This window comes from Schizophyllum commune, assembly GCF_000143185.2.
Source record: "Schizophyllum commune H4-8 unplaced genomic scaffold SCHCOscaffold_5, whole genome shotgun sequence".
Classification (NCBI taxonomy): domain Eukaryota; kingdom Fungi; phylum Basidiomycota; class Agaricomycetes; order Agaricales; family Schizophyllaceae; genus Schizophyllum; species Schizophyllum commune.
Genome location: NW_026089542.1, coordinates 2984171 through 3006532, shown reverse-complemented (window position 1 = coordinate 3006532; position 22362 = coordinate 2984171). Strand labels below are relative to the sequence as shown.

Below are 22362 nucleotides of genomic sequence, written 5' to 3'. Positions count from 1 at the left end.
CGACGAAACGTGTTTTCGCGGCGACGAAAGTGGCAACAAGATAAGATAGCCCGGCTATTTCCGAAGTTCAACCGTTACAAGTGGATCACCCGGATGTCACGCTGTACAGTTTGGCCCAAAGCCACCCTCTCACGTGATCTCCTGATTTCTGCCGATCTGAGGGACGTGCTCGCCATCGCCGCCGACGTCAAGACCCCTCAAGATGAGGTGAGTTCCTCTGCCTGAACGGATTGCTGAGAGTATGCTGACTGTATGCTACTCGCAGTCACCGTAAGGTTAGAACAGAAAATTGGAACGCGAACACCATATGCTGAAAACACCGATCTCTGCAGTACGAGGCACCCCGTCACGGCTCCCTTGGCTTCCTTCCGAGAAAGCGCGCTGCGCGCCATCGCGGAAAGGTCAAGTCCTTCCCCAAGGTGTGTAACAGAAATTGTAGGGGCAGAATCAGCGATCTCAAACGCGTCTTCAGGATGACCCCAAGAAGCCCGTGCACTTGACTGCCTTCATGGGCTACAAGGCGGGCATGACCCACGTTGTTCGTGATCTTGACCGTCCAGGCTCCAGTGCGTAGCCCAACCACTCTTCCCCCCGTCTTTGGCTCTGACATACCACACAGAGATGCACAAGCGCGAGGTTGTGGAGGCTGTCACGATCGTCGAGACCCCGCCTGTCATGGTTGTCGGCGTCGTCGGCTACGTCGAGACCCCGCGTGGCCTCCGCGCACTCACCACCGTCTGGGCATCCCACTTGTCCGACGAGGTCCGCCGCCGGTTCTACAAGAACTGGTACCGCTCGAAGAAGAAGGCCTTCACGCGCTACGCGAAGAAGGCGTCCGAGAACGACGGCAAGCTCATCTCTCGCGAGCTCGAGCGCATCCGCAAGTACTGCACCGTCGTCCGCGTCCTCGCGCACACGCAGATCCGCAAGACGGGTCTCAGCCAGAAGAAGGCGCACCTCATGGAGATCCAGGTCAACGGCGGCTCCGTCGCGGACAAGGTCGAGTTCGCGCACGGTCTGTTTGAGAAGCCGGTCGAGATCGGCTCCGTCTTCGAGCAGGACGAGTGTGTTGACATCATCGCCGTCACGAAGGGCCATGGCTTCGAGGGTGTGACTCACCGTTGGGGCACCAAGAAGTTGCCACGGAAGACGCACAAGGGTCTCCGCAAGGTCGCTTGTATCGGTGCATGGCATCCGTCCAAGGTCATGTACTCGGTGGCGCGTGCCGGTCAAAGTACGTGCCTTCGTTCCCAGTTCTTTCTCTTCAGTGCTCATCGTCCGTGCAGACGGTTACCACCACCGTACCGAGATCAACAAGAAGATCTACCGTGTCGGTCTCGGCAGCGACGACGGCAACGCGTCCACTGAGCACGACATCACCAAGAAGGCGATCACGCCCATGGGTGGCTTCCCGCACTACGGTATCGTCAAGAACGACTACCTCATGCTCAAGGGCTCCATTCCGGGTACCAAGAAGCGCATCATCACCATCCGCAAGTCGCTCATGGTCCACACCTCCCGCCGGGACCTCGAGAAGGTCTCCCTCAAGTTCATCGACACCTCCTCGAAGTTCGGCGTAAGCTGCCTTGTGCTGTCTGTCGTGAACATCTGGGATGCTGACGCGTTTGCTTGCAGCACGGTACCTTCCAGACCTTCGAAGAAAAGGCCGCGTTCTTGGGAACGCTCAAGGCCAGGGCTTGATCTACTCGGCGGTCTGCTCACTTCCTTATGTAGTCGTTATGCTGTACTCCTCCCACTACCCATCACCATGCCATATGGATATGCATAACTGTATCATCATCACGACGCAGCGAGCCCGAGCTTTCCCTTTCGCCTGACACAAGGAATGGGTTAGGGACCTTAGTATGCTGACGTTGACGACCCGGCAAGTCCACCGTCGACCTGAAATTTCCGAGGAGTCCTCCCAAATAACGAGCTGGAGGATCGTACGAAATCAGTGAAGACATGATAGATGCTAGGTTGTTTGTGCGTGCGAATGGTATTATTGACGTCTAATCTACTCGCCATCCTCCCGCTTCCCCTCTCCCCCCTTCACCCCATCCTCTTTACGACCCGACCTATCCCCTTTAACCTCTGCCTCCCCTTTGCCATCCGCCTCCCTTTTACCTTCCGCCACCGACTCCACTCCTTCCTCCCACACCAGGCCCTCCGGATGATATAGCCACTCGCGCAGCGACCGCAGCCGCTGCTGCGACACCATGTACCTTTCCCCGTACCTTCCCTCCAGCATCTCCCACACCTTGCGCACCACGTCGCGCCGGTCGCCCGTCGTCTTCCGGAACGCGGTGAGGATCCAAAAGAGCGTGCTCCGCGAGGGACGCGGCTCGGCGGGCAGGGACTGAAAGACGCGGAGGATGGGGAGCAGGGCGTCGAGGGTCCAGGCGCTGGGGCTCGTCGGCAGATCCCCGCGATAGCGCTGTGGGCGGGTGGAAGCTGCGTCATCCCGCCGCGAGCCATGGCGGGCGAAGCCGAGGAAGAGGGCGCGCAGGACGGGCATAGCTGGCGCGTAGTGCCCAGGTACGAGCTTGCCCCCCTCGTTCTCGAACAAGGGCGCGCCCCGCTCGTCGTTCACCTGGCTCAGCATGTCGCGGAAAGCGCTGAGGGCGCGGTGGAGGTCGCCGTGGTGCGCAAAGGCTTGGACGAGCGTCGTCCATGTGCCGGCGTTAGGCTTGAGCTCCGGTGGGAGATCGAGCGCTTCCGCATCGCGCAGGCGGGCGGCCAACTCCTCGATGGCAAGCGGGTCGTCTTGGGTAGGGTGCAGCTGATGCCTTAGCACACGGTACGCATCCGCGACTACATCGATGCGCCCACTGCGCGCGAAGGCCCACAGTGCCGCGTTAAGACCATCGAGCCCGAGCGGGTGGCCCTCCAGGCGCAACTGTCGAAGCGTCGCGCGCACGCCAGAGAGTTGCTGCGTGTGGGTGTAGTAGTTCAGGAGCGCCAGATGTGTAATGCGGTTCGGAGGGAGGCCGGAGGATTTGAGGAGGGAGGTTGCCTTGCGGACTGTCGCTGGATCGAGGGTGCGCGCCGCAGCACTGAGCAAGGTGGTGTAGGTGTGGATGTCGGGCTCGGTGGGCGCGATGCGCTCGCGTGAGGGGGGTTCGCCGTCGTCCTCTCCCAAAGTAGACGCGCCAGGCGCGCGACCAGCCGTCATGTCGGCAAAGGTGTCGAAAGCGAGGCGTACGTCCCCCGCGCGCGTCTTGCGCCATCCCTTGGCAGCACCGTCAATTAGAGCATTCCACTCGTGCGGCATGACCCGGCCGCCTTGACGCGCGAGGTATGCGAGCACGGATAGCAGACGCAGGAACCGCGGGCGTGTCTTTGGGCGTGCGTGGGCGAGGACGCGCGCGACGCGGTGCAAGTGAGCATTCGGTATCTTGTGATGAGAGGGGGACAAATTTGCGGGAGCAGGGAAGGCGAGGAGGAGGGAATACGCGCGCCAGGCGTCGTCCGCGGACTGGGTGTATTGCAGGAAGAAGAGGATGTCGGCGCGCCAAAGAGCGCGCGCCGTCGAGGGAATCGTTGCAGGGTCGGGAGGCGGGTCGCGCATGAAGACAAGATCGTCGTCGCGCGCGTATACGACTTCGCCGAGTCCATCCGGGCCGATGACGAGCGGCTTGACGGGGGATGGCGTGAATGGGCTGGCGGGGTAGGGAGGCGTTTTGTCGGAGGTGGGAGGTGGAGTGAAATAGCGTTCGATTTGGCGCTGACGGCGCTGCCTGTGGAGGATGCGCAGGCGCGCGAGACGGCACCATTCGCCGTGAGAGCGCTTGCGAGGAGGGTCCTGCTGACTGTCGTCTGTCGCAGCGGTGTTCTCGCTCTCGCGTGCAGCATCTTCCTGCTGCGCAGAGTCCGCATTTGCACCGTCCTCCCGTTCCCCAGATGCAAAGCTGAGTGTCTCTTCCTCCGCCTGCTGCAGCTCTGCGAGCGTGATGCGCACCGGCGCGTCGCGTCGGTGCTCGCGCCTTCGGGTTAGGGCCGCTCCCATATAAGTTAGTGGTGGTGCGAACGAGGTAGTCGAGCGAGTGAGGGGGCGCTGTGAGTATGCCGAGCATGACCGGAGGGTGCTGGAGACACGTCTGGCAAGTCCCAGCGAGGGCGCTCTCAGCATCAATGACCAGTGCCGTCATCCTGCGCATCGTCAGTCGCTCGTTGCTAGGCATAAAGCACCAGACTCACCGCAACCAGCGCCTTCCCTAGTCATGTATGTGCGCCAGCGACGCGACGACGACGAGCAACGTCTACAAAAGCGTCGAGCACAACGTCCGGAATGACGGGGACCAATCAAACTACAACAATTTTCCGTTTCGGGCCGGAATTCTGGTCGGCAAAGGCCGATGCGCAAGGAAAAACAGTCTGAAGGCCCAAGGAAGGTCGTTGTGGTAGTCTGATGGCCTTCTGCGCCTATTCAGAGACGCTAAAGTTCTCCGCGAAGGCCATATTTCTCCGTTACATGTTCTTCGACATTCGGGATATGCCGAAACGTCGCGTGCGCAGGAGCGCGTGGCTCACCGGAACACATCCAAACAAACGCCGAAAATCCGCGTTCTCCAGGTGTTCTCCTCGTCCTCCGCGCCGACTCCCTCAGACATGGCCGTACGTCCCCACCGACTCCAAAAACGTCTGAGTTGCTCACAACTTAGCAGTCCCGCTCCTCCGCCGCGCTCCGCGCCCTCTCCCGCACCTCCGTCGCCTCCCGGTGAGCGCCTCTCCGCACGCAGCTCGTCAATACTTCCCGACGCGTTATAACCTTGTGCGTTCCCTAGGGCACGCTTCTCGACCTCCCCGCGCGCTTTCCAGGCAGCAGCGGCGGCCAAGCCGGCGTCGGAGACCATCAACCGGATAGTAGACGACATCTCTGGCTTGACATTGCTGCAGGCCGCAGACCTTGTTACCGCGCTCAAGGTGCGTCGCGTACGCGTTGCCGCCACAGGACTTGCCACTCAAACCGTATCCCTTTGCAGGAGCGGTTAAACATCCAGGAGATTGCCATGCCCGCGGCGGCGGCACCGGCTGCTGCTGCCGCACCAGCAGAAGACGCGGCGCCCAAGGTGCGTTGTGTAAAGTCGTGTACAGCGAACATATGTGCTGACGCAACTTCAGGAGGAGGTCAAGGAGAAGACAGTCTTCAACGTCAAGCTTGAGTCTTTCGACGCTGCCGCGAAGCCCAAGATCATCCGCGAGGTCAAGGCCATCGTCCCCAACTTGACGCTCATTGACGTGCGTGTCCCATCACTCTCCTCCCTAGGTATCGATGTCACCCCCTCAACGTCATTCCCCCTTCCCTTGAAACCACTCCTCGTGCTCCATGAATGTTCTTTGCACCCCTCTGCACTTGTATCATTAAGCATGTTGCTCACCTCCTCCCCACAGGCCAAGAAGTTCGTCGAGGGCGTGCCAAAGGTGCTGAAGGAGAACGTGACGAAGGAGGACGCAGAAAAGCTCCAGAAGGCCTTCGAGGCCCTCGGCGCCGTCGTCAAGCTCGAGTAGACACCCTCATGTCACACTCTGGCCTTCTAGCTTACCCCCTATGGATCCATCCTCCTAATCCACTGCTCATACATCATGCGCATATGGAAGGCGTGCTTCATGCAAATCCAAGTCTGTTGGTTTCGTTTCACAGGCTCTAAGGGTACATGGGGTAAGGTATACAATTCTATATATCATAATTGGGATCCTTCGGCCCATTGCATCGTCTAACATAAACTGCAACATTTCGCCTTCGTACACGCTAATCGCCGTCTTCCGACGTGTCTACATCACTCAGTAGTGCCATTCAGCTTACTTCCGTAGGTGAGCGCTTGTATGGACGGGCAGCCTTGCGTTGACGGTACGCGCTGCTCTTCACTCCATACCTTTCGGCCTTCAATGCAGCCCTCCGAACCCGGGACCGTCCTATCCGTCGTCGAGGCGTTGCGGGTACAGGCTCTGGTCCAGGTGCTTGAAGATAAACAGGTGGCGTCGACAGGTACTTCTTGGAAGTGCGAGCATGCAACACTTCGATCGTCAAGTCGATCACAAGAGGTAGAACGCCGGCAAAGACAGCGTCTGCGCAAGGAAGATGATCGAGCAAAGCTGGCGGAAGGTGCTCGAGCAGTGCATGCGGAAGGCAGGGCCGAAGCTGCTGCCACAAGATTTGCACCACGCCTCCAACGAAGAGCAGGGACGCAAGGCGGAGGAGAGCAGGAGCGCAATCTGTGACGAGGACGCTCACCCAAAAGTACATGATTGAGGGGAACTTGTTCATGGGGGTGGGGGAAGCGTTCATGGAGATGGGGGAAGCGTTCATGGAGGTGGGGAAAGCGCTGTGCGGAGAGTTGCTTGAACCGTGGGCCGAACGCGCACACACAAGCTCCCCCAACCACTGCCTGCACATCATCCCCACGAGCAACGCCGCGAGGCTGAGCGCTAGCCCCGCGAGCCAGAACACGTTGAGGTCGTTCACACCCACATGGACGTCGTGCGCGAGGCCGGTGACATTCTGCCTTTCAACGAGGAGACCTTCCAGAGCAATAAGCGCTGGCTCGAGGGTGGCGGCCGCGGTGCTGTTCATCGTTGCCCTCGAGTTGTTCACAAGCGCCAGAATCTCGCGCAGGTACTCCGTTGGGAGACCTTCGGGCTGCTTCGTGAGGCCTTGTAGGCCGACTACGACGAAAGCGGCGTGGATCATGGAGAGGAGGAAGGCCTGTGCAATAGGCGCCAGCATGGCGTCAGTCACTACACGGGTGGGCAAGGGTATGGAACTACGCACCCAAAGCAGCAAGGTGTCGACCTCCTCGCACAGGCGGTAACAAGGCGCGGGATGATGGTCGGCGAACAGCTTGACGAAGATGAGGTCAGGCCAGGGAAGGGAAGCTTGGGGTATGTGTTCCGAGGTCGCGGGCGCGTTGCTTGCCGGTAATGTGGCGAGGGTGCTATCGCTCGCCGCGTTCGAGGAACCGTTTGTGGCAATCTATGGACAGACGAAAGTATGAGATGACGGGAGAATGTGCGGTCAGGTCGAATACCAACGCACCAAGATATCCGGCGCTTGCTGCATACTGTCGGCGGTGCTCTTGCTCCCAGAGGCCTATTCGACCTCAGTACATTATTACTGGGAGGTCGCATAGCCCAACTCACCTCGTACTCGACGTCAGAAGAAGACGCTAGGGTGTGTGTCTGCAAGTGTTAACGCGTCAGTCAGAGGAGGCAATATGTCGGGCGCTTGAGGGCGCTTACTGCCTGCTGCATTGAGATCTAATCACAGGCTTTTAGGCTATAGATGGCGGCGCCTATGTAGAGATTGTGGCGCAGGCGCAAGGCTGAGATGCGCAGGTCGAGAGGGCGAGGCGTAGCTTTCGTGAGGCGAGAGATGAAAGTGAGGGTGCAATTGTGGCGGTGATCCAACGGAAGGCCTTATAAGCGCTGCCCGAACGCCCACACGCCGTAAGTGCATGTTCTATACAGCTTCTATTGATGGGCCCATGGGAGATCAGTGCTGAGTATAGAAGGGGTATCGATGGCATGTGACGTGTAGTAGAGCGATATGAAGACTGACCTGACGACTGAGAGGCCGAAATGAGATTCGATAGCATCGATTCGGTGAGGATGGGCATCTCGTTGAACGCAGGCGAAGACAGGATCGTTCAACTTGATTGATTGAGAGCGCAACAGCAGAGCGTGCGTATCGGATGTCACCACAGCTTGATGGTCAGCCTGACGCGGCAGGATGCAGCACGTCCATTGCGGTCTGGATGCAGAAGGGTTAGCTAGCGCGGTCCTCATAGCTGAGGGTGAAAGTCAAAGACTTAACGGTGACGCTTAGACCGGTCATATACCTCTCTCGAGCGCCTTCGTTCGGAGCCATGTACTAGGCGCGAGGCAGGCCCAGGTGAAACGAATGATACTGCGAAAAGCGCGCGAAACAGTCGGTCGGAGGGCATGCACATACTATACCGAGGCAGGCAGAACCAAAGAGGAATCGACACTCGGCCGAAATCTGCCACTGGGGCAGGTTCGAACGCGGAACGTGCCGCAAACATCACGTGCCAGCCATCTGACCCTCTCTCTGGAATGCCGATGACCAGTTCCTCGCCACACAGGACGAGCAGACTTTGCCCTGGAAGAGAAGCAAAAACAAGTCCGTAGATCTTGCCCAGGCGCGTAGCTCTGTGAAACCAGTCCAGTCCAATCCAGTCCGATTCTTTGGGTTGCTGCAGCAGAGCCATTTTTTTTGTATCTTGGCCCGGCCAGGGTCTTTGAGTAGTTCGGGATGGGGGGTTATGACCGCTCTGCCATCCCGACTACGAAAGTACCAAAACGTACCCTATACTTATACCCATTTTCCACCGAGCTTTTCTCGCGAACGGGAGCTGCTGGGGGCGCGTGGATGACCTAGAGCAAGAGCATAGGACCATAGAGGACACCTCGTGACCGCGGAAGGGACTAGGATACACGATGGCGCACAGTATAGCTCTCTTCAGTCCACTGGCGCAGGGCTTGTGATACTGGCCCCCTAAGCTAGGAGAAGTTTGAAAGCGAGTAGGTACACGCGTTGCTCGGAGCAGCATTGAAGAATAAGGCCCGATTAGCAGAAGAGGCTTTTCAGAGATGAAAGCAGGTATCAAAACAAGCCTAGAGTACAACTCGAAGAGTTCGCTAGCGGCCCGGTGCTTCCAGGGCCACTGCCGCTGAGCAGGGTGCTTGCTTCCACAAGAGCGCGCTAGGCCCAGCTTACAAAGGAACAGTAAGACGATCTTCATTGCGCAGTACGTTGCGCTCAAGGCAGTAGGCAATAAAAACAATATAGACATATCGGAGTCGAAATACAGCGTCCAGAGACCCTTGCTCCGCGCACAACAATATACCCCACCAGGGAGACCAATAAACCCCTGCTGAGGATCTCGAGCTCGCACCCCACGAGATAAGTACCTAGTCCTCGGAAAGGTACCTGTACTCGAACCGGAAGTCGCTCTTCTTGCGCTGGCACCACGAGCCCTCCCAGTCAAAGTACACGTACACGCCCTGCTCGTACTCCTCCGTGATCGCCTGCGGTTCCGAGTGCCGCTGGAACCACGTGAGGTACTTGACATGGAAGCGCCACGACTGCCGCTTGAGCTCCCTGGCAGCGAGGAACCTGAGACGGTGCGTCAGCTATTCGTGGTGGAAGCGGTGGGGATGAGTAGACGTACTGCTGGTAAGTCCCTGGGAGGTAGTAGAAGACGTAGAAGAGCGTCTCTACGTCCATATTGGTGAACGCACGCGGCGTGCTGAGGTACGGATGCGGTACTTGCGGGTAGTACGCCGGCGTCTGGTAAGGGTTCCTGGGCACATAGTACTTCGGCCTACAAGAACAGTTCAGTCAACACTCCGATCATTCACATTGCGCAAAGAGCACTCACTTATCCGTATCCGCCGGCTGGGGCAGGTTGCTGTACCCGCCCTCCAGCATCTTGTGCACCTGGTCCAAGTTCGACATCCGCACGTTCGCCTTCTGCTTCGCGTTCTCGTACGAGACAACGAGGTCCGACAGCGAAGTCAAGTTGCGCTGCTGCTGTTGCGTCTGCTGGCCCGGCTGAGGCGGCGCGAGCATGCCCTCGCTCTGCGATGTGGGCGGCTTGACGCCAGGAGGAACGACAGGCTGCGCGCCGATCGGTGCAGGGGATGCAGTCGCGCCTGCGCCTGGTGTTGCCGGCGTGACGGAGGCCTGCAGCTGTTGCGGCAGCGGTGACGTCGCGGGACCGCCGTTTGATGTGGAGGCAGGAAGCTGTTGCGTCTGCGTCGTGTCCGCAGGCTAGACGTAAATGAGTGAGCGAAGCACGCAAGTGTGGATCTTGCTCGCTTACTGGAGTGACGCCTGGAGGTGCCACAGGTGCCGCCTGAGATTCAGATGATACGGATTCTGCGATAGTCGATTAGAAATGCGTAGGGAGCGCTGCGAGGAAAAGCACCTTTCCGCGTCGCAGTCAACTTTTGCGGTGATGCGGCGGCAGCGGAACCGCTTCTTGAGCTAGGCGCAACAGCTTCTGACAACGATGGTGATTGTTGTTCTGAGGCCAAAGACCCATCCGGTATTTGTGATACTGAGGCCGCCGAGGACATCATTGGACTCGTCACGGACGGGTGCGTGAAGCTAGGCGATGACGGCGCGTGCGACTGCTGGTCCGACGTCGATGGTGGTATTGACGGCGATTGTGAAGGCGCAGTTTGCGGTGTCGATTGCGATGCTGATACCGTTGTTGTGCTTGTTGACGGTGTGGTCGTGGGTTGTGCCGTTGACGGGGTTGACTGGTTTACCGCTTGCGCTGCCATCTGCGCGTACTTTATTGGCGGAAGTTGTGCTGGTGGGCGCGGTGCCGGTTGCGTCGTGGACAGGCCTGCCTTTAATATGCTCGACATGGGTTGTTGCACAAAGTTCGGAGGAGGTTTGGCTAAGGGGGATGTTTGATGGATGGCCTATAAGCCAGCAATGAATACGCGTACCATCGACAGAAGGTTCTGCAGGGTCCTTGTCAATGAACAGGTCGAAACCAAAGAAGACCGACGCACTTCGTAATGAGATGTTCGCCTTCTTGAGTACCGGACTCTCCTGCTCGCGCTTGTGCTCGACATCTTTCTCCTTGTCTTTCTCCTTCTCGTGCTTGTGTTTGACGGGTGTTCGAGGCGGCAAGTCTGGTCATCTCAATCAGAGGCAGCGCAAGGTCGACAGGGCGGCACAATACCTTCACTGGCCGATTCCGATGCGTCATCCTCGTCATTCAACAAGCCGAACTTCTCTTCCTCTTCGTCGAGTCTCAACTCATCGTAGATGCCCTCGTCCTCGTCGAAGTCCTCTTCCTGCGTGACCGTCAGTCATCGTATCCGCGCCACACAGATAGTGACACGCACCGTGTTGCTCTCCACGAAGTACTGCACATCATCCTTCAACGCATTGACCCGGTCCGTCGTCAAAGAGCCATTGTTGAGCAGTCGTAATATGATCTCCAGTCGGCTGATGTGCCACTTTCTGCGATCGTTCAGCTGCTCGAGCTCCTCCATCCGGCCCGCCGTGTTTGAGGCCTTCTTCTTCTTCCCCGTACTTTGCAACGCCTCGACCTGCGCTTCCGCGGCCTCGACCTGCATCTGCAGCTCCTCCACCATGGACTGCAGCCACTGCATCGCCTCCTCCTTCTCCTGCTCCTTCGGATCGAGTTTCGCGGCTTGTGTTAGGCCCTCCTTGGAGAAGGCCTTCGTCTTCATCTCCTTCTCGCAGGCCTTGAACTTCTCCATTTGCTGAACAATGGGCGATCAGCACGCGCCACTGACAGAGTGGAAGTACGCGCAGAGGCGCGCTGGGCGATGGAGGATGTATGATGGGCCATGTAGGGTATACGCACCGTCTCGATGAGCCTACGGTTCTCCAGCAATTGGGACTTGTCCTTGATGTCGTTGCTCGCGACCCAGGTCTTGATCTGGTCTCGTAGCCGTTGCAACTTCTTAATCTGCGTCTTCAAGTCAAGCTCGAGCTTCTCCTTCTGCGTCTGGTTCGTCGACGCCTGCATCTTGTCGTATATGCCCTCGAACAGCTCGACGCCCTCCGCGACCTTCTTCAAGGTGCGGTCGATCTCGGCTGGACGCGCGGTCAATACGGGTACACCTTTGTCATTGTTTCCGAGGCGCACTCTGTAGTTTTCGTGCCGCCATGGTGGGCAGAGACGGTGGACCGGTATGTGTTGATGAGACGCGCGCGCGGTGTCGCCGGCGTCAGCGCCTGACAAAATTGTCGCCTATTTACCTGTGGCCTCCACAGCTTGGACCGAATCGCCGAACAAGCCCTTCCAAACGCGGATGTTCAACTTCAACTTGTTCCCAGCCACAAAGGCGACACCTCGTCTGGCTCACGAGCATTTGGATCATCGCTCGATAATTCTCTCTCAGCTTCCTTATTGCGACTATGTGCCACTCTCCGCTCAGTAAATGAAATCGCGCTTCTGGCCTCGGGGCGTACCTTCTCGACGATGGCCTGCGCTGGCAGGATGACCGCGCTTTGTGGTTCTACACGTTACGCGCGCTAATCTTGTGCTACAAGGCCTTGTGTCGGTGCTAACGATGTTCCGGTCCTCTAAGTCCTCGTCCAAACCAAGCTAAGTACCTCACCGCTGCCCGTCATCGAGCGGCGAGCTCGATGACTTGTCCTTGTAACATGCCTCGACTTACGGGAAGCGTCCCCTTGTACTGCGGCAATGAAGCTATCGCGCCTGTAAAGCGGATACCGATCTTCCTGTGAGCACTCAGGCGCCTTGTTATCCCGTCATGAGACGCGGTCCTACGTCTTCAATGCTTATGAGTGTGCCTCCGTCCGGTATGTACCGACCTTCCACGACACGACTCCTTCCCAATGGAGAGTCCTGAGATGCGCGAAGACGTCGGGCATTATCCAAGGCTCTGCACTCTCGAAGCGCCGATACCAAGTCATGATCATATAGCATGCCCCCCGCCACAAAGGACTGCCGATTCCCTTAGCGGCTTTCAATCACCAATCACCACCCAGACCTCCTTACCGAGCTCCGCAGGGGCTGCTCGACATCTGGCGGGCGCGCATAGAGTAACGTTATTGTTCAGATCAGACTCGATAAGCAGATCGAAATGGACATTTGTATACCTTAGTAGAGGGTGCACTGCCGCCGTTAGCCCTTGTATAAATCCGAGACCTTGCAAGTTCCCTCCCTAAGTCTTCCCGCGAAGCACGCAAAGCTCGCCGTCGACGTGATCGACAAACACATTGGACAACACCAAATCCATCAAAGTTGGTTCATCTTCCCACGTGGCCGCATACGCTCTTGACCGGCGCGGTCACGAACTCTGTACGGACGCCCCTGCTGCGCACATCTGTCCTCAGCGACACCAGCCTAGGCGCCCCATCTCCTCCCATGAAGTCCTTCCGAAAGTCTGCGAACAAGGACTCGATCCGAAGCCAGATATCTACGCCGTTACCGTTACCCGCGGTCTCCAAGCCGCCCTCCTCTATCCTCCCCCCTCAGAAGGTCATCCGTGCTCTCTCAACTCACAGGCCTCGGGCAGCGCAGGAACTCCCCTTCAAGAAGGGCGACTTCTTTTATGTGAACGGCTCGGTAACGGGGCCGGACGGCCAGCCATGGTACGAAGCACACAATCCCGCGACGGGCGCGCGCGGCCTGGTGCCGTGTGCGATGTTCGAGGAATTCTCTAAACCCAACACTGCGTGCGTGGCCTTTACTTCCCCTCAACTGCTAGCTCACCTCCGTTGCAGTTCGCGTGTATCGCAGATAGGCGGCGGCGATGGCGGCTTCCCCCACTCCTCCCCTAAGCCCCCCACCAGCGACCTCCCGCCGATGCCGTCCCGCAAGTCGGGCACACAAATCTTCTACGCCGTGGTGCAGCATGACTTTGTCGCCGAGCGTGCGGATGAATTGGACGCAAAGCGGGGGGACTCAGTAACCGTCGTTGCGCAGTCGAATCGCGAGTGGTTCGTCGCGAAACCGATCGGTCGCCTAGGCCGCCCCGGTCTCATCCCCGTTTCCTTCGTCGAGGTGCACGACCCCACTACCGGCAAGCCCGTGCAGGACGTCCAGTCGCTCATGGACAGCGGCATCGTGCCCCGGGTTGAGGACTGGAAGAAGAAGATGTACTCGTACAAGCAGAACAGCATCGCCCTCGGTGTCCTCGACGGTCCCCACGCTCGCCAGTCGCAGTCCGTACCGAGCACGCCCTTCGGGCATCCGCAATCGATGCACCAGCCGCCGCAGGTTCCGCAACAGCACCATGAGAACGGCTTGTATCATCCGCGCCATCAATCCCAGCCATCACAGTCGCAGCGTGATAATTACTTCCCATCCTCACCGCCTACGCAGTACCCAGACGATCCGCCGCAGGAGCCTGAGGTGCCCCCGGTGGAGCCTTTGCCGGAGGGGCTGCTGCTCAAGGCGGAGTGCGTCTCGTTCCACTTCGAGATGGACGAGTACTGGTTCCGGGTGGACGCCATCTACCAGCCATACCCTCTGCCAGGCTCCAATCAGCTTCCACCAGCGAAGCAACTGGTGCTCTTCCGCGTGTACAACGACTTCTACGACTTCCAGGTCAGTTTGCTGGAAGCCTTTCCCCGAGAAGCCGGGCGCGAGGGCGACGAGCGAATTCTACCATTCATGCCCGGGCCGGCCGCGCATGTCGACAACGAGCTGACGCAGACTCGGCGAGAAGAGCTTAACGAGTACCTGCACCAGCTTTGCGACCTCACGAAGATTGGCGCACGCTCGGTCGTGGAGCACGTGCTCGTACGCGAGTTCCTCGCCCTCAAGCCCGGCGACGTGGAGAACCACCTCGAGCCACGCTACGACGAGCTGGAGGAGCTGGACTCGTACCGCCAGAACGATTACGAACTGAACGACCAGATGCAGCGCCTCAACGTTGATGACCACGATGACTATGACGACCGTTACGCCCCGCCCGCGCCGGACCGGCACCAATCCTCCCAGCAGCGACACCCCTACGCGCAGTCCACCCCGTCCACCGACAACCTCAGGATGCACGCGCACGTCCAGAATCACCAGCGAAACGGCTCGCAGTCCTCCCTCGGCCGCCACAACTACCCCGACTCGCGCGGGACATCGCCCACGCTCGACGGTGCCCACTCCTCGAAGTGGGCGACCTCATCTTCCGTGACCGCCGCCTCGTCGCGCTCCTCGGAGATGCACTCGCGCGCGTCCGAGGTGCAGACGCGCTCGCGGTCGCAGTCCACTGCGACGAACCCGCCAATCTCGGGCGCGAACCCGTCGCCGGCGTTCATCAAGATCAAGATCTTCGACCGGGTGTCGGACGACTTGGTGGCGATCCGCGTGCACCCGCAGGTCGGGATCAAGGAGCTGACGCTCAAGATCGAGGCGCGGCTGGGCGGGGACGTGCAATACTTGCACTATCGGGCGGGCGAGAAGGACATCACCATCGCCACGGACGACGAGCTGCGCGCGTGGATAGACTCGACGGACAAGTACGTGCTGTACGCGGACTAGTGGGTCGTCGTGTGCTCTCGGGCACGCAGGCGCGAGCAGGGTTTCGCGAGTGCAGAGTGCTGTGTGTGGGCAGGACCAAGAACGAAATGAAGAACAAGTGTACGAAATCTACTACATATACCGCTAGTTTCTGTTGTCTCCATGCGGCCGCTTTCTTAGAGTGGCCGGTGTTTCCTTACCAGTCCAGTTTCTGGTGTTCTCTTACCTATGGCCATCCTTTCGCTCTTCGCGGCCAGTGTTATCTCTTTTCCTCTATCGCGCCTCCTTGAACCTTTTTATTCCCTTTATCTTCTTCATCGAGCGTAACATACTGTCGCCTTCGTTCTCGATGTACATAGTGGTATCAGTATCTACTAGCTCGCGGAGCTTGTATTCTAGCTTAAAGACATAGTCTATGCATGCGATGGGTTTCCGGTGATGAGAATCGTTTGACTTTGAGTGATTGGGCCTGGTATAGCAATTTGGATAGTACGAACGGAGATGGCCCAACGTAACGTCTGAGCACTCGAGCACACAGGAGACTGGCCTTGCCCTCAAATGATGACACTTGCTCAAGTTCACGGTGGCCAATCGTTGTTTGGCCGTGTGTCAACTTGGTATAGCCCGGATCACTAATTTCCTTTTTCGTCATTATACTCTCCCGTCATGTCTTCGTTCGCGCGGTTCGTCCGCAATGTGTACCGCGTCGGCCCGCGCGACGCCTACCAGCAGCTCATGCACTTGAACGATGTCAAGGCTGGTCGTTTCATTGGCGCGGACCAGTAAGAGCGAGCATTGTCGCTCGGAGAATACATCCGTGCTTACCTTCCCTTCGAGGTTCGGCAACAAGTACTTCGAGAACATGAACCCGCGCGAGGAAGTGCCAGGTGCGTACCCCATTCTCTCAACTCGATCAGGCTGCTGAACCTGTACCAGGTCGCCAGCGCTGGGTCATCTTCGCGCAGGTGTGTACCCCGATCGGAGGCCGTGTACGCCTGGTTGACCGCATACCCAGGACTCCATCAGCAAGCAGTACTACGAAGATAACTCGCAGATCCCTCCCGAGTGGCACTCATGGCTGCAGCATATCCGCGCGCTGCCCCCGACTGAGGACCCCGTTGTCCAGAATTTGTCGCCCCCTTGGAAGCAGGTGCGCCCACGTGCCGTGAATCCACACGCCCTCTAACCGCGCCTTCCCTCCCCCTTTGTAGCAATGGACGGAGAACATCTCCGGCACGCGTGGCGCGTACCGCTCGTACAACACCGTCAAGCCGAAGATCGAGGCCTGGGAGCCCAAGACGGCCGCCCGGGCGTAAGCTGACGGGCGGCATGCGCCGGAGTGTGGTCCCGCGAGCGTACAGTGTACAACTGGTGCGAAATGAATATATTGAGCGTGCGCCACGCACCTTTCGCCTCGATGCGGGACGTGCTGGCCTGACGCAAGCGGAAATCGTTCTTTCCTATCATCGGGACTGGCTGCCTGGCGTGATCCGAGGGACCTGTGGGCCGCGAGGCGAACCCGAGCGGCTCCCGGTGCCCGTTTTATCGACGCGCCGGGCATCTACGAGGGTGGCAGCGTCTGCTTTGTGCTCCTCTGCAGTCTGTGTGGGGCTTACATCGGAGTCTCATGGTGCGGTGCGTGGTCAGCTGGAATATCTTCCCCCATTATCGGCGCGATTTTCGTGAGCATGCGCCGCCTTGACGACCCCAGGGCTCGTCAGGGAGGTTCTGACCGACGTTCTGCACCCGGTTGACGTATGGGTGTGCTTCGGGAAAGGCCTCGGACGTAGAGTGTCAGCCTGTCGAGGCGCCGGCACGGGATCCCCAGGAGCGTGGGGCTATTCGGGACCCTGGCGCGCAGGAGCCACATAGTCTCAGCGCAGGCAGCGTTTCCACCTTTCCCCTGCGCCGCCCCTTGGACGATATCGCGGCGCGCACGGAATACCAACGACCTGGCATTCGCTGGGGAACGACTAGGACGGGGACGACGTCGGGAGGCGCCCTTTTTTCGCGCGCGAATACTGACGCGCTAGCGCGGCGCATCCGTGCGCTTCTTACTCTAGTGCCGTTTCTTAAGACCATAAGGCGCACGTCCGGGCAGGCCAGCCGTTTTCCGGTCGCCTCGCTTCTCTCCTTGTCTCCTCCCACGTCCGCGCCACCTCCCCTCCCTCCAGCGCAGGATGAGCATGAACGCCCAGCCGCACATGGTAGTCGACAACACCGTCGGCGCGTCGCTAGTCGGCGCCCTCTGTGCAGCAGCGTGAGTCGGACGTGACTTATGTTGGTTTTCCGCATGTGATCTGATCGAGGATTTTCGTTGCAGCTTGTATGGCGGTACGAATGATAGATGATTATATGCTCGATGGCGGAAGCTGACCGCTCGGCAGTCTCCTGCGTGCAGACCTGGTGGTATTTCACGCGATATGGGGCGGTACGTGCTTGGACGCGACGGACGCGCACCACACTAGCTGACGCGTGCTGCAGGACGTCTGGTACATCAAGGCTCTTGTGAGGTCGTCGGTCCCCAGTCGGGCTCGGAAATTAACCTTCGCGTCAGGTCCTACTCGTATTCGTCTTCGACACGGTGCATCAAATATTGATCTCCCATACGGGTACGCCGGTTTTCAACCTCCTCCCAGTCGCACCTCATCCTTGCAGTCTACTTCTACGTTGTATCAAATTACAACAATCCCGGTAGCCTCAACAACATGACTTGGTTTGTTCGCATTTCTGTCTATCCCGTGCTTAGTCTGATGTTGTCGCAGGAGTATACTGGTTCGTTAACGAACTACCCAATGACGATCGAACACTGACGGGTTGTCGTGCAGCTGGAGGTCTTGTTCAACGTATGTTCATCTCGTACATCTTCCTTCGCAGCCGTCTGACCGTCTCGCAGGGCATGATCGGCTTGCTAGTTCAAGGGTGAATACAACGCCACCTCCGCGTCCAAACATACACTAACTTCTGACCAAGCTTCCTGACCATGCGGGTGTGGAAGCGTACGTCGCCTCCCATATACAATTCCGCCCCTTCCGCTGACATTTGCCCTGCCACAGTGAGCAATAAGTGCAAGTGGCTGACGGGCCTCATCGTGCGTATACCGCATTTATGTCGCTTGCCGGCTACTGACATCTGCGCCACAGACGGGTCTGGTGGTTAGCGAATTCGGTACGTCGAGCGCAGCAGTGTTTTTCAGGTGAAGGGCTGTCGCTGAGTGATTAACGCTTGCAGCATGCTCGGTCGTCTTTACCGCGAAATCGTGAGTTGGGGTCTTGTGTATGCGTGAAGGCCATGTTGTTGATCCTCGCGCAGCCTCCAGCTGGAAACATGGTCCCAACTTTCGTCTATGAAGGTGCATTTTGAAGGCCTAGCGTCGCATCTGGCGTTGCTGTCAAACCTCCCCCGTGGGCAATGTCATTATGCTGATCCTTTCCCCTCCAGCCCCTCTCCATGACCGTCAACGTCCTCGGCGCGGTCGCGGACGTCATCATTGCCGCCGGGCTCTTCTATTACCTGCACCGCTCGCGCACAGGGTTCAAGAAGTCGGACACGATGATCAGCAAGTTGGTGAGTAGTAGGCGAGACTTCTTTCCACGCTTTCACATTTGTGTGGGCTTTCTGGGGGCTGCGGAAGATTATCCAAGCCCGCGCTGCTGCTACCTCGTGCTAGCGATATCTACTACCTCAAGCTCGCGGTTTGCGCCGCAACATTGCGTTAGGCTCATGGCCCACTTCATTTCGCGGAGTTACCATAGGCCTTCGGCCCCAGATCTGCGGCGGCCCTCTCGCGGTGTTGCGCAAGCTTCCGATGTTTTCCGAGCTTTCAGCGTTGCTTCAAGCTTGTTCATCTAAGCTAATCACCACCCAGATCATGTTCGCCGTCAGCACGGGTATGTTGACAAGCGTCTGCGCCATTGGGTCCCTCATCTCCGTGAGTGTTCTCCATGTTGTCGCGGTGCCTCTTTGGTCGCTCGCGTCCCTGGTTTGCTTGGTTGCGATGCGAGCATCAGCTCGACCCTTTGCGACTCGAGCGGCCTCCAGTCCCGCCTTGAAGACGACCTTAACTGATCCGGACTTGCGTAGATCTCGGTCTGGGGAGACACCCTCATCTACGTCGCGTTCTACTTCAGGTAAGCCCTTTTGATCTGCAGCGCAAGCGACCTGGTACTCATCGTCTGTCGCAGCCTGGGCAGACGTGCGTGACTTGGCCTCGGTTCGGGGTTCGTTAGCTGACGTTTCTGCTCGACATTCTCCCGCCGGCCTTACCTTGCTTGATCTAACAGTGTAAGTTCATTAGTATGCATCCAGCCCCGACCTTCTCGTGCCCCTCCCCGTAATCTCGCCGTCATGACCCCCGAACTCACGCACCTCTCCAGATACTCCAACTCCCTCCTCGCCACGCTCAACGCGCGGAAGGACATCCGCGAGCTCATCGACGACCCCGAAAGCCTATCGTTCTCGTTGCAGAGCAGGTCAAAATCGATACATAATCGCACGTTCGGATCGCAGGTGAGTCCACAGCCTTGGCATATGGTTGGACAACTTTGGTGTCCGCTGCATGGTGTTCCTGTTTGCTGGGCTGTATTTCGCTTCGTCTGGGATTGTTCTCCAGCTGGTCTATGCTCTTCGCCCTTTGCTCCTTGACCGCGGCCGGCGGTTGGAATTGTGCTTTTCAAGTCCGCGACGGCAGGCAGTCTGTCATTGACTGGACTCGCTGTCGGCTTGCCCCCTCGTCTCGCTGACCGGACCTGCTGCTACTCTTTCTGTACCTGTTCCTTTCGCGCCATTTTCCGCGCGTTCCTAATCCTGTCGCTTGAACTTTGGGACCTGATCCTCCCCCTCGCCGGTCTTACGCTTTACACTTCGCTTCTCCGCGATTGTTACTCCCTCCGACGTCGCTTGTTGTTGCGCTACTTGTTAGTCTTCTTAAAGACGGCACGCTAACCCTCCCACCCAGCGCCCGACGAACATTTCCGTCCAGATCGAGACCATCCAGGAGCGCGTGCGCGAGCAGGAGCAGCGCTCGCAGGACGACCTGCGCGAGTCGGTACGTTTGACTGAGCGGTTCTTGGAGCGGATCACGGGGCGGGAGGCGAGGGGCAGTCGGGGGAGCGTAGGGAGGGACACGAGGGGGAGACACGGCCTGAGTGTGGACACAAGCGGGTCGAGGGCGAGGGCCGTGGACGAGTTTGGGGTCCTGGAAGGGTCCAGTGGGCTGGACAAGCGCGCGACGTGGCGGACGAGGTCGTCCACGTCGTCGGATGAGGATGGAGAGGACTTGCCCACGGTGACCGGGCGTGCGGACTTCAACGCCGTGTCTGCGCAGGCGGACTCAAGCTTGGAGCGCTCGCCGCGCTTCCCGCCCGGCACGCCCCTTGCCTCACCGCCGGACACACCTCGGGTGAACAGCAGCGGGTCGCGCACGCCGACACCGACGCCTACCTCGGCGACGAGCGAGACGGCGGTGTGCTTGTCGGACAGCGCGCCTCGTCTGTCGGGGTCCGATAGTCATGCCGCGGGCTCCGACAGTCATGCCACGGGCTCCGACAACCATGCCACCGCCTCCGACAGCCATGCCCCGAGCTCAGAGACATACACGTCGGACTCATCGCACACATCTCATGCGACCATGCGCCCCTCCGAGTCCATCCTCCGCATGCCCGAGCCCGCGCTGCACGTCCCGCACCTCTCGATGTGCGCGCCCGCGCCCTCGCCGCACTCGCCCGCGTCGTGCTATCCGACGCCGACGTCCCCCGTGTCTCGTCACCCGAGCGCCTCGTTCGCATCCCGCCATGCAGACTCCTCCGCGTCGCGCTACGCGGACTCCACTGCACCTCTCTACCGCGCCTCCTCCACCTCCAACACCCCGGACCCGTCCCCGCTCTCGACGGACGCGCTGCTGCCTTTCTGACGGAGGGGCCGGCCCCCTGCCGCGTGCAGGTGGGTCCCGTCCTGCCCTCTCTCCTCACTCATTCTTTCTCCCACTTCCTCTTCCCCTCCAAGTTCTGGTGTTCGCCGTGCCCCAATCTCCTCCTTTTTCCTGTCACCCATCTGAAGGATGAGTATCACAATGCTGACACTACCTCCCAGACCGACGCCGGGACATCGACAACGCACGAGACGGCGACGGGGGCGCAGTAGATGATGATGGTGGTCTTCGCGCGTTACCGGTTGATAAGAACGATCTATGGATGGACGGCCGGTGCGCGCGGGGGCGGGCGGTCGTCGTAGAGGGTTGACGAGGACGGACGTTATGCGATGTTTTGTGGGAGGAAGTTGTTGAACTCAGCGGACGCGTGGAAGGGCGTCGAGGCGTCTGACGGCGTCTGTGGCCACGCTGGGCAAGGAAGAAGTCCTTCATCTCTGTCTCTCTTTTTACGCCTTTTTGTACGTCGGTCAGGTTGTTGGTTGGTTGGTTGGTTTTGGAGACTCACACTCGCTATCGTTCTTTGCTCTTGCTTTCTTCGTGCTACCTAGTTGTTACTTACGCGCTACTTACCTTCTCTGCGAAGGTCGGCCCTTCGCAGTGCTTACGCCTTCTTCCTTCGATTGTCGAACTACTACTCATATTCGATTGTTCGAAGTCCTTACCTTCGTGTTGATGTTGTTTTCTTCGCTCAGGCTTTCCTTGCTTGTGTACATACCCTTGCTGCAGATACTGTGTATATGCTTTGTACTCTTTCGCTTCTCGGACTGGTGTCCGAGGCAGCGTCCCTCGTTTGAACATGTTTGCTTGGATGACCATTGTTTGGCGTTGTGGGTGCCATTGTTTGTCCGTCCGAGGTTGTTTGTTTGTTCGCCCTCATTCGTCCTGAAACGGACAAGCATGGGCTTGTCAGGCTTTCCTGGAAGCTCTGGGGCGGGGCTGCCAAGGAGGATGCTCCGACTGCCACTGCTAACAGAGATCAAGTCGGCCTGCGTCTGCTTCCTTCTGAATCATGCCGACATCTGGTGCAGCCAAAAGTCTCTGAGCTGTAACGCTTGCGCTGACAACCTGGACTCTGACGGCACTGCGGGCGACACATGGACGACATCGACCTGAGCTCACAGACTTCTCCGCGTGGTTCTGCCCTGGTAATGTCGGGAGAGGGCGAGTCTATTGACGGTGCTAGTGAACACCAGGCCCAGCCCGTGAGACGCGGGGTCCCTTCGTCCGGCTCGCATGCGCCCCAAAAGACGCGCCTTGTATTCACTCGCCCTCCCCCTCGTGCAACGCGAGCGCATGACGACGCCCGTCCCCGAGAGGCGGCGCCGTCCAGAGGGGGACGCCAGGCTCGCCTCGCGGCGCAAATCTCCCGGGATGCGCGGTGGATCTGCAGCCTCATTGCGGGTGCGACGTTTCCCCAGCCTCATTGCCGGA

The 22362-nt window shown here is 58.9% G+C and overlaps 10 protein-coding genes across 10 annotated transcripts; 6 read left to right on the top strand and 4 right to left on the bottom strand.

Moving 5' to 3' along the window:
* Window positions 1–93: 93 nt before the first annotated feature.
* Window positions 94–1803, top strand: SCHCODRAFT_01185403 (60S ribosomal protein L3; the record flags this gene model as incomplete). Its single annotated transcript, XM_003038224.2, has 6 exons — window positions 94–207; window positions 333–419; window positions 473–566; window positions 620–1234; window positions 1287–1576; window positions 1636–1803. 6 exons carry the CDS (start codon window positions 94–96, stop codon window positions 1699–1701), a joined length of 1266 nt encoding a protein of 421 aa, XP_003038270.1. The 3' UTR covers window positions 1702–1803.
* Window positions 1804–2017: 214 nt separating this feature from the next.
* Window positions 2018–4289, bottom strand: SCHCODRAFT_02677984 (uncharacterized protein; the record flags this gene model as incomplete). Its single annotated transcript, XM_050346721.1, has 2 exons — window positions 4201–4289; window positions 2018–4152 (listed from the first exon to the last, which is right to left on the bottom strand). The coding sequence occupies exon 2, from the start codon at window positions 4130–4132 to the stop codon at window positions 2018–2020; it is 2115 nt and encodes a 704-aa protein (XP_050200756.1). The 5' UTR covers window positions 4133–4152; window positions 4201–4289.
* Window positions 4290–4566: 277 nt separating this feature from the next.
* SCHCODRAFT_02624295 (putative mitochondrial 54S ribosomal protein MNP1) lies at window positions 4567–5921 on the top strand. Its single transcript, XM_003038223.2, has 6 exons — window positions 4567–4617; window positions 4668–4720; window positions 4788–4926; window positions 4986–5072; window positions 5125–5241; window positions 5395–5921. The coding sequence occupies exons 1-6, from the start codon at window positions 4612–4614 to the stop codon at window positions 5509–5511; spliced, it is 519 nt and encodes a 172-aa protein (XP_003038269.2). The 5' UTR covers window positions 4567–4611; the 3' UTR covers window positions 5512–5921.
* SCHCODRAFT_02540700 (uncharacterized protein) lies at window positions 5905–7691 on the bottom strand. The gene is given in 7 exon segments (XM_003036861.2): window positions 5905–6216; window positions 6236–6706; window positions 6773–6973; window positions 7037–7090; window positions 7141–7179; window positions 7240–7470; window positions 7559–7691. The coding sequence occupies 6 exon segments, from the start codon at window positions 7249–7251 to the stop codon at window positions 6037–6039; spliced, it is 957 nt and encodes a 318-aa protein (XP_003036907.1). The 5' UTR covers window positions 7252–7470; window positions 7559–7691; the 3' UTR covers window positions 5905–6036.
* On the bottom strand, window positions 7429–8347 carry SCHCODRAFT_02273668 (uncharacterized protein). The gene is made up of 3 exons (XM_050342244.1): window positions 7814–8347; window positions 7559–7750; window positions 7429–7470 (listed from the first exon to the last, which is right to left on the bottom strand). The coding sequence occupies exons 1-2, from the start codon at window positions 8226–8228 to the stop codon at window positions 7695–7697; spliced, it is 471 nt and encodes a 156-aa protein (XP_050200755.1). The 5' UTR covers window positions 8229–8347; the 3' UTR covers window positions 7429–7470; window positions 7559–7694.
* Window positions 8348–8740: 393 nt separating this feature from the next.
* Window positions 8741–11936, bottom strand: SCHCODRAFT_02624289 (uncharacterized protein). Its single transcript, XM_050345233.1, has 11 exons — window positions 11661–11936; window positions 11376–11608; window positions 10888–11271; window positions 10722–10836; window positions 10549–10671; window positions 10483–10497; window positions 9951–10430; window positions 9846–9901; window positions 9402–9793; window positions 9192–9344; window positions 8741–9136 (listed from the first exon to the last, which is right to left on the bottom strand). The coding sequence occupies exons 1-11, from the start codon at window positions 11680–11682 to the stop codon at window positions 8932–8934; spliced, it is 2178 nt and encodes a 725-aa protein (XP_050200754.1). The 5' UTR covers window positions 11683–11936; the 3' UTR covers window positions 8741–8931.
* Window positions 11937–12806: 870 nt separating this feature from the next.
* SCHCODRAFT_02624288 (uncharacterized protein) lies at window positions 12807–15364 on the top strand. The gene is made up of 2 exons (XM_003038222.2): window positions 12807–13219; window positions 13268–15364. Exons 1-2 carry the CDS (start codon window positions 12909–12911, stop codon window positions 15021–15023), a joined length of 2067 nt encoding a protein of 688 aa, XP_003038268.2. The 5' UTR covers window positions 12807–12908; the 3' UTR covers window positions 15024–15364.
* Window positions 15365–15667: 303 nt separating this feature from the next.
* Window positions 15668–16466, top strand: SCHCODRAFT_02624284 (NDUFA12-domain-containing protein; the record flags this gene model as incomplete). Its single annotated transcript, XM_050345232.1, has 5 exons — window positions 15668–15784; window positions 15840–15889; window positions 15939–15967; window positions 16018–16152; window positions 16214–16466. Coding segments are annotated over 5 exons (436 nt in total), but the record flags the coding sequence as incomplete, so codon positions are not given.
* A 716-nt stretch (window positions 16467–17182) lies between these two features.
* Window positions 17183–21143, top strand: SCHCODRAFT_02499948 (uncharacterized protein; the record flags this gene model as incomplete). The annotated part of the gene is made up of 19 exons (XM_050343093.1): window positions 17183–17262; window positions 17326–17336; window positions 17390–17433; window positions 17487–17510; window positions 17560–17614; window positions 17661–17722; window positions 17831–17848; window positions 17899–17924; window positions 17976–18001; window positions 18059–18093; window positions 18146–18170; window positions 18234–18261; window positions 18315–18354; window positions 18444–18569; window positions 18871–18933; window positions 19086–19132; window positions 19379–19511; window positions 19960–20049; window positions 21093–21143. The coding sequence occupies 19 exons, from the start codon at window positions 17183–17185 to the stop codon at window positions 21141–21143; spliced, it is 984 nt and encodes a 327-aa protein (XP_050200752.1).
* SCHCODRAFT_02273316 (uncharacterized protein) lies at window positions 21090–21523 on the top strand. Its single transcript, XM_050342243.1, has one exon. The coding sequence runs from the start codon at window positions 21261–21263 to the stop codon at window positions 21477–21479; it is 219 nt and encodes a 72-aa protein (XP_050200751.1). The 5' UTR covers window positions 21090–21260; the 3' UTR covers window positions 21480–21523.
* The last annotated feature ends 839 nt before the right edge of the window (window positions 21524–22362 follow it).